Raw genomic sequence first — 8,531 nt, 5'->3', positions numbered from 1 at the left:
CAGTCCATCCTCCCTGGACACTAGACAGGGAGGGGATGAGTCACAAGGAGCCAGGGCTGGCAAAGCCACGCTTAAGGCAGGCTAGTCAGGAGGGACAAAGGAGCGATATTTCCTGGATACGGAAACTCGGGTGAGAGACGCCTGCTGCAGGAAACACTCGGCTGGAGCCCTGCCAAGCCAGGGCAGGGGGTCAGCCAGGCCGGGCCTCCCAGACGGGCCAGTCTGGAGGCCCCAAGGAAATGAGGACGTCCCTGACCCTAAGCCTACTGCCTGGGCAGTTGGAGACTTGGAGAGGATGAGGACACCAGCCAGTCCCAGCAACCACAGGATGTCTGAGTTTTGGGTTCTGGAGCCAGACATCCCTGAATCCGAATCTTGACTCAGTTGGTCTCAGCCTCCATTTTTTTTTTTTTTAAGATTTTATTTATTTGACACAGAGAGAGATAGCGGGAGAGGGAACACAAGCAGGGGGAGTGGGAGAGGGAGAAGCAGGCTTCCCACTAAGCAGGGAGCCCGACCTGGGGCTCCATCCCAGGGCCCTGGGATCATGACCCGAGCTGAAGGCAGATGCCTAACGACTGAGCCACCTAGGCGCCCCTCAGCCTCCATTTTCTCATCTGAGAAATAATCATTCTAAACTTTCTGGGCACATGGGCACCGGTCTGACTTTTGGTTGGCCTCTCCCATCCAGAGCATTCCAGGATATCAACCCTCCAGCTGGCCCCCACGCCCGGCCCTGCTGGTCCAGAGAGACCACCTTACCATCATGGGATCTGACCGTGTCCTCTCTGGCTCACACACCCTCCACGGCTCCCGAATACCCTGGGAACAAAGTCCAGTTCCTCAGCTCTCTTGTGTCTCCCTGCCCCCCGCCATCCCCACCTCTAGTGCAGTTCTTGCCTCCAGCGGCCCAGGACCTTTAATTCTCTGGCTAAAGACTGTCTATTAATTTGTGCTCTCAGACTAGAATCCCTTTTTCTTCTTCCTCCAAGGCCCTTCCCCAGAGATCCCTCCTCCAGGCAGCCCTCTTGATTGCCTGAGGTATTGTCCTTGTTCCCACTGGGGGAACCCCCAACTCCGTCCCTCCCTTTCTTCAGACCGCACCATGTAGCTCTGACTTCCCCAAGTTGGTGGCTCCCCCAGGGACAAGGCAGGGACTGAGTACCCGTAGGAGAGCAATTGGCAGACCACCTCCCTGACCTTGTGGCCCAGCCACTGGGGGAGGTTCTGACTCTTTAGGGATTTCCTGTGACCTCTATAAATAACCCCTATGGCTGCTTCCCACAAACCACCTCACCCTTCTGGGAAAAAAGGGACTGTAGCCAAGGACCTCCGTCCAGCTGTGTGCCAGGGCCCGGGGCAGGCAGGTGGGGCCCAGGCGTCCTCTCTCCAGGAGCTTCTCTCTCCCCACCCACACCCTGCTCACCTCTCCTGGGAGCCCTCTGGATCCTCCTGGTGGGGAGGACATCTGGACACCCAGCCCCCCTAACCTGTGGTATTGCTTCTCTCCTCTGGGCCTGTTTGTAGTCCTGAAAAATAGGTATTAATAGCACTATTTGTGGATTCAGCTCACCGAGTGACCCTTTTCCCCCAGGAGCCCCCCATGCTGGGCCAGCCCTAGCTGCAGAACAAGCAAACTAATGGATAGTGACACATTGCAACGAAGTCCGTGAAGACACAGGCGCGGGGGCTGTCTTTGGTTGGGCGGTGGGGGAATTCTAGATGCCTCCTGAAAACTCTCCTCATACACTTTGTTGGCTCTGGGTACCTCCCAGCCTCTGCTCACGGGTGCCCTAAAACCTGAGAGCTTGTATCTTCAATCCCTGGAGGTAGGACTCTTTTTCTGATTCTGGAAGGAATCCTGACCCTATTTAAGACTGTTTCTTTTTTTTTTTTTTTTTAATAATAATTTTTTATTATGTTATGTTAGTCACCATACAGTACATCATAGTTTTTCACGTAATGTTCCATGATTCATTATTTGCGTATAACACCCAGTGCACCATGCAATATGTGCCCTCCTTACTACCCATCACCAGCCTATCCCATTCCCCCACCCCCCCTCCCAAGACTGTGTCTGCCTCTGGCAAGAGAAGCTAACCATTCCCCTGCAGCCAGGTGGGCGTGGAAGCCTGGATCCCAGGGTCTTAAGAGGACCAGGGCTTTGAAGGGGGCGGCCAGGACCGCTTTTTGTTAGGGGACGGCGCCCTCTGCTGGTTCTTCACCAACATATCAGACCCCTATGAGTCTTAGAATCCAAGGCCTCAACACTACTTCAAAGGGATACGTGCACCCCTATGTTCACAGCAGTATTATCTACAATAGCCAAATCATGGAAGCTGCCCAAGTATCCGTCAACAGATGGCTGAAGAAGATGTGGTGCGCGTGCGCGCGCGCGCGTGTGTGTATATATATATATATATATATATATAATATTATTCAGCCACGAAAAAGAATGAAATCTTGCCATTTGCAACAACATGGATGGAGCTAGAGTGTATAATGCTAAGCAAAATAAGTCCGTCAGAGAAAGACAAATACCATATGATGTCACTCATATGTGGAATTTAAGAAACAGAACAAATGAGCCAAGGAAAGAGAGAGAAAAACCAAGAAACAGACTCTCTCTCTTTTTTTAAAAAGATTTTATTTATTTATTTGTCAGAGAGAGGAAGAGTACAAGCAGGGGGAGCAGGAGGCAGAGGGAGAAGCAGACTCCCCGCCGAGCAGGGAGCCTGATGCAGGGCTCGATCCCAGGACCCTGAGATCATGACCTGAGCTGAAGGCAGTTGCTTAACCAACTGAGCACCCAGGCATCGCCAAGAAAAAGACTCCACTATAGAGAACAAACTGCTGGTTGCCAGAGGGGAGGTGGGTGGGGGGATGGGTGAAATAGGTGATGGGGATTAACGGGTGCACTTGTCATGATGAGCATTGAATCATGTATAGAAGTGCTGAATCACTATATTGTACGTTTGAAACTAAGATAACACTGTATGTTAACTATACTGGAATTAAAATAAAAAACTTAATACAAGAAAGGATAAAAAAAGAATCAAAGTCCTATCAATCAGATCCTCCCTCTCTTCCTCCACCCATCTCCCTCCTCTCTCCCCCTTCCTCACTGCTTCAGCCCTACCAGCCACCTCGATGTTCCTTGAACACACCATGATGCTCCCACCTCAGGACCTTTGCACATGCTGTGCCCTCTGCCTGGGACACTTTCACCAACCTCCTCCATCTGGTTTCCTTCTCACCATTTGGCTGTCAGTAGCAATGTCACCTCTGGAAGGCAGCCTGCCCTCATGTCCCTGAGCGGGCAGGTCTCCTCCTCCTCATAAGCTCACAGGGCAGCCATCAGACCTCACTATAAGGAATGAGGTCTCTAACACAGCCAGGGGCAGCACCTGTGACAACTGGCCCCCTCTGTATCCCTAGCCTCCTGCACTCAGCCTGTTGCACAGAAGGCCTGCAGCAAACTCAAACTGGAAGTCCGAACGAACCTATGTGCCAATCCCAAAGCTGGGGACGTCTAGCAACTAACTAGTTCTCTGAGCCTTAGTTTCTGGATCTGTAAAACTGTAACAAAATACTCACCGCCTTGTGCTGTTACGAAAACCCAATAAGATGATGTGTGCAATTCTAGCACATAGCAGGTGCCTGATAGTTACTGAGGGAATGGATGCATAAGCTTGGAGGGCATAGGGACCTGGGATCTTGCAGGCCTCTTTTAAAATATAAGAGGTAAGTAAATTAATTAATTAATTAATTAATCAATTAAAAAAATACAAAAGGCAAGTCTTCAAGATTAATACTAAAAAAGAGAATGACAACTTGCAGAGCAATAAACACACACTTGATGTTCAAACTACAAGACAAAACATATTTTATAGGTATATTTACAAGTATGCAAAAGAGCAGAGAGAATTCTGGAAAGATACAAGTTAAGCTGTGACCCCAAGGGATGGGGTGGGGTGGCGGGGGGAGGGAGATTTCCATGTTCAAGCATTTCTGAATCACATGAATTTTTTATATTCCTTTAGTATTTGCAAAATAAATTAAAAGCCGCAAAACAAAGATCCCTGAGGCCCTCCCACCCCCATCCCAACCGTCCACTCCTACTCCCCCAGCATGGGAACCCAAAGGGACCTCTGCTCAGCTCCACTCCAGCGCTGGAGCCCCTAGCATGTCCCTGCAAGGGAATCTGGCTGGCTGCAGCTTAATGACTGCCAGCAACAGGGAGCTCACCACGTCTGAAGGCAGCCCCTTCACTTCATCGTCCTGGGGTCAAGTTCTTTCTCCAGGGGATGAGATTCTCACTTGGCCTAAGCTATTCCCACATGCCTCAGGGCTCCTGGGCACCCACCCAGCCTGGCTGGGAGCCTCAGTGGTCCCCTCACTTGCCCACGCAGAAGTCCCGGAAGATGATGTCCAGGATCTCGTCAGTGCCCCCTCCGCCGGTGATGCGGCCCAGGTGGCCGCGGGCGAGTCGCAGTGCCTCTGCAGCCAAGGCTAGGTCTTTTGTCTGCTTGTAGTGGCCGAGGGCATCCAGGCAGCCCTGGAGATGGTGCTGGTGCCTTGCACGCGTCAGAAGTGGGCCTGTGGACGGGTCCCCACACCTGGAAGGGACAAAGGATGTGGTGGTCTTTCTCAACTTTCACAACTACCATTGGAAGGGGGATCATCACTTGAACTTTGTAGATCCAGAAAATGAGCCTGGGGGGCGGGTAGGGGTCCAAAGCCAGTGGCTCAGCCCTGACTTGAACTTGGGCTGAGGCAAGCTGTGGGAGAGGGACGCGCGGAGGCGGGGCGGGGGAGCCGCTCACACTTCAGCCAGCTCCTTCCTCAGAGCCTCCAGGAGGCCATCCAAACCCTCTCCGGTCAAGCAGGACAGCAGCAGGTGCGGGGGCAGGTTGGGACTGGGGTCTGGGTCCCCTCGAGGCAGTAAATCCGATTTGTTCAGCACCAGCAGGAGGCGCTGGCTGTTCTCTTTGAGGTTCCCAGTGCCTGCGGGGGGTGACAACCGTATCCAGGAAGTTGCAGCTGGAGGGAGAGGCCAGGTCAGAAGCATCCAGCACCGCCAGAATGAGGTCAGCCTGCTCCAGCCTGGGGGAACAGGGAAAACCAACCAAGAAGTGACCCCAGAGTTGAGTAATTAAGGGCAGGGGGGGGGGTGCAAGAGGGGCAGAGCTTTGTATGTGGGGGCGGGGCAGGGCAAGAGGGGCGGGGGTGCGAACAGAGGCTGAATTTAAGCCGCGGCTCTCCCCACATCAGAGCCCCCACTCAAGAGACCTTAGCAGCCTTTCCTGATTCGGAAGGGACACAAAATAAATGCAGCAAGGAGAAATGTAAGTGGAAGGTCTGTTTCCCCATCCCACCACTCTACCAGCCTACCTCTCGCGGGCGCGCCGCACGCCCTCCTGCTCCACCGGCCCCACGCCCTCGCGCAACCCCGCCGTGTCGCTCAGCAGCGCCGGGAAACCGGCCAGGTCCACGGGGGTCTCCAGCACGTCGCGGGTGGTCCCCGGCTCCGGGGACACTATGGACACAGGCTTCCGGCCTGGGATGCAGTGAGGGGTGGGGGTTATCTCGAAGTGGGCGGGGTGGAGGCCGTGGAGCCCCTCCCCCAGGTTCCACCTCCTGGCTAGACTGCGTTTTCATCCTCCTGGCTCCTCCTCCACACCTGAACTGCTCCCCAGGTCCCGGCCCCGCCCTCGACACGGGCCCCGCCCCCGACACTAGGCAACGCCTCCCACGCACTGAGTAGGTTCACCAGGCTGCTCTTGCCGGCGTTGGGGGGTCCTGCGACCACTACATGCGCTCCTGAGCGAAGCCTCTGCCCGCGCCTGGCATCTCGAAGATGTGCGCTCAGTGCCAGCTCCAGCTCCCGCACTTGACTGTCAACTGCGGATGGAAGAAAGCAGAGGGGAGGGAGTCAGGGGGCCTCCGGGGCCTACGATGCGAGGTGTCCCCAACCCCTAGGAGGACCCACCTCGCTCCAGGACGCCCTCCTCCAGGTTGTCATCCTCACCAAAGTCGATATAGGCCTCCACATGAGCCAGAGCCTGGTGGAGCAGAGGTGGTGATGTGGTAACCCAGGAACACCCCCCCGCCCCACAAGGTGCCCAGGTTGAGCTTGACTCAAGGGACCAGATTGGAGGCTCATGCACAGGAAGATCTCATGCACAGAATGGGCAGGTGGGGTCTCTATGGCAGGGAAGGGGCGAAGAGGGGGCTTGCCTTAGTGAGAGTCTTGGCCCAGGCACGGCAGAGGTGGCCCAGTTCCCCGTCCAGCTGCCTCAGCGCCTGCCGCCGCTGCGCCTCGGTTTCTGCATGAATTAGATCCGCCAGCCCCTCCACCTCGGTCAGGCTCAGCTTCCCATTAGCGAATGCCCGCCTGGTGAACTCACCAGCCTCAGCTGGCCGCAGCCCTGGCACACTGCCTGCGAGAAGGTACTGGGTCCTGAGCTCCCTGGCCCCCATCCAGGTTCACTGGCAGAGCCAGATTTCGAACCCAAGGCTGCAGACTCACCCAGGGCCTGTAGGACGCCACTCACCACCGCCGGGCCTCCATGCACGTGGAACTCCGCGCAGTCCTCACCCGTGAAACTTTGGGGACCTAGTGTGGCGAGATGGGAGTCGAGGAGAATACGGCTAGGCAAACGCCGGGGGGGGGGGGTGCGGAAACTGGGTCATGAAAGCTACAGCAAGTTCGGGATCTGGAACCCCTCACCTGGGAACCAGAGCACCAGCGCGCGGTCCAACGGCTCTCCGGAACGGGGATGGCTGAGCAGGCGCAGGCAGGCGCTGCGAGCCGGGGGAAAGTCCCGGGGCGCCGTGAGGCTCCGGAGGGCGTGGCCGCTGGCGGGACCGCTGGTCCGAATCACTGCGATGCCGCAGCGGCCTTGGCCGGAGCTCAGCGCGAAGATAGTGGCCCCGGAACCGGGGACCGGAGCGCCGCTGCCCTGGCGCGTGCACGATCTGGGACTGGAGAGGAGGAGAATCAGTGTCTCTGGGAGGCTCTGTGGCAGAGTGGCAGGTGGATAGAGCGCTCGATGTTCGGAAGATGCCCCAGGTGGAGGCTCTGAGGCTAGGGGATGGGCAGAATGGAACGTCTGAGGCCAGAGGGTGACCCGATTGAGGTCTCTGAGAGCAGAAGTTGACCCAGATGTGGGTCTGCGGCGGGGGGGGTGGGGTGGATATATTATGAGGGTGAGGGCGCTGATGTCACAGTGTGACCCAAATGGGAACTTTGAGGCCAACAGGTGACACAGATGTGGGCTCTGCGGGGGATGAACGGACTAAGGCTTGTGAAAATGAGAAAGGTGGTTCTGCCCCAGGGAACTGGGGCCCACATCCCAGGGAGAGGGTTTGGAGCCCAACCAGCGCCCCACGCTGTCACACCCGTTTCCCGTATTGCCCCACCTGCGAGGCCCACGTGCGGCCCGGGCTACTAGGGTCCAAAACCCCCGCCACATGGATTCACAACCAGCGACCCGCCTACCCGCTCTGCTTGGGCGGCTTCTAGTCCTGACAGAAGGCTCCACCCACTCCGCGGCGTGACTGGTAAAGTGTTTAACGACTCTCGATCGTCATTGGGCCCCTTAGGAGACATATGGCCCACTCACTGAAGATCTTCGTTTCTATTGGCTAGTAACGGGGAAAGAGGCGGGGAAGGGGCAGGATGCGAGGGTGCAGCGAAATGGCGTTCCCCCGGCAACATAAGACCGAATTTTTAGGATCCTAGAATCGCGGGTATCCCAGACACCGGAAATGAAGGGTGGGAGGAAGAACCGGACTTGGCCCAGGGCCGTCGGAATTACAACGAGGCGAGGGTTCCAGCCCCGTATTTTCCATCTGGCCACTCCATAGCCTTAGGCGAAGCAAGAGCATCCCGGGGCCGGAGAGGGATGACTTCCGGGAATCCACGCCCTGGACCTAATAAAATCTTGTCCAAATTTCTGGAAAGATTCCTACCTGTGTTCCCAGAACTCTCCAAGTTTCTCGCCCCTCCCCCAGCTCTCCCTCCCGCCGTTCTCTCCTCTTCGGGTACCCTTCTTCATTTGATAAACTCATCCTCAGGACCTAGCTCCGACAGGACACCTTTCTGGAATCCCCTGCACAGCCCTCTCTGCCCTCTGGGCTTTCCTGGCCCAGGCCTGCTCCTGCAGAGCTGAGTGTCCGGTCTGTCTCTGGCTCCCCGAAAGCCAGAAAGGGGAGTCTCAGGGATTACTTTCAGGTTAACTCAGGACAGCGCAAAATAGCGGAATAAAGCGCTGATGGTGGAATTCCACGCACTGGCTGGGCGGGGTCTCCGCGGGCGCTTTCGCACGGACAATTCTCTGGTTCCTGGACGGAGCGGGCGGGCGACACACTTGCACTTGGGGAAGAATCTGTCAGACCCGCTAGAGTTGTAATCCCTGCCGCGACCCGCTCAACTTTTTCATTTGTAAAAGAGTGACAAACGCGGACACCCGCCTTCTCCGAGTTGTTCCATCTGTCATAAGTATGCATCAGGTGCCTACTGTGTG

The 8,531-nt window shown here is 56.1% G+C and overlaps 1 protein-coding gene across 1 annotated transcript; it reads right to left on the bottom strand.

Moving 5' to 3' along the window:
- Positions 1-3,871: 3,871 nt before the first annotated feature.
- Positions 3,872-8,283, bottom strand: GTPBP3 (GTP binding protein 3, mitochondrial). The gene is given in 10 exon segments (XM_026500479.4): positions 3,872-4,619; positions 4,827-5,014; positions 5,016-5,106; positions 5,395-5,560; positions 5,761-5,904; positions 5,993-6,065; positions 6,241-6,443; positions 6,533-6,619; positions 6,734-6,987; positions 7,426-8,283. Coding segments are annotated over 10 exon segments (1,482 nt in total). The 5' UTR covers positions 7,479-8,283; the 3' UTR covers positions 3,872-4,396.
- Positions 8,284-8,531: the final 248 nt, after the last annotated feature.

Source organism: Ursus arctos, unplaced genomic scaffold, assembly GCF_023065955.2.
Source record: "Ursus arctos isolate Adak ecotype North America unplaced genomic scaffold, UrsArc2.0 scaffold_14, whole genome shotgun sequence".
Taxonomy (NCBI): Eukaryota; Metazoa; Chordata; class Mammalia; order Carnivora; family Ursidae; genus Ursus; species Ursus arctos.
This window is presented reverse-complemented; position numbering and strand designations above follow the sequence as displayed.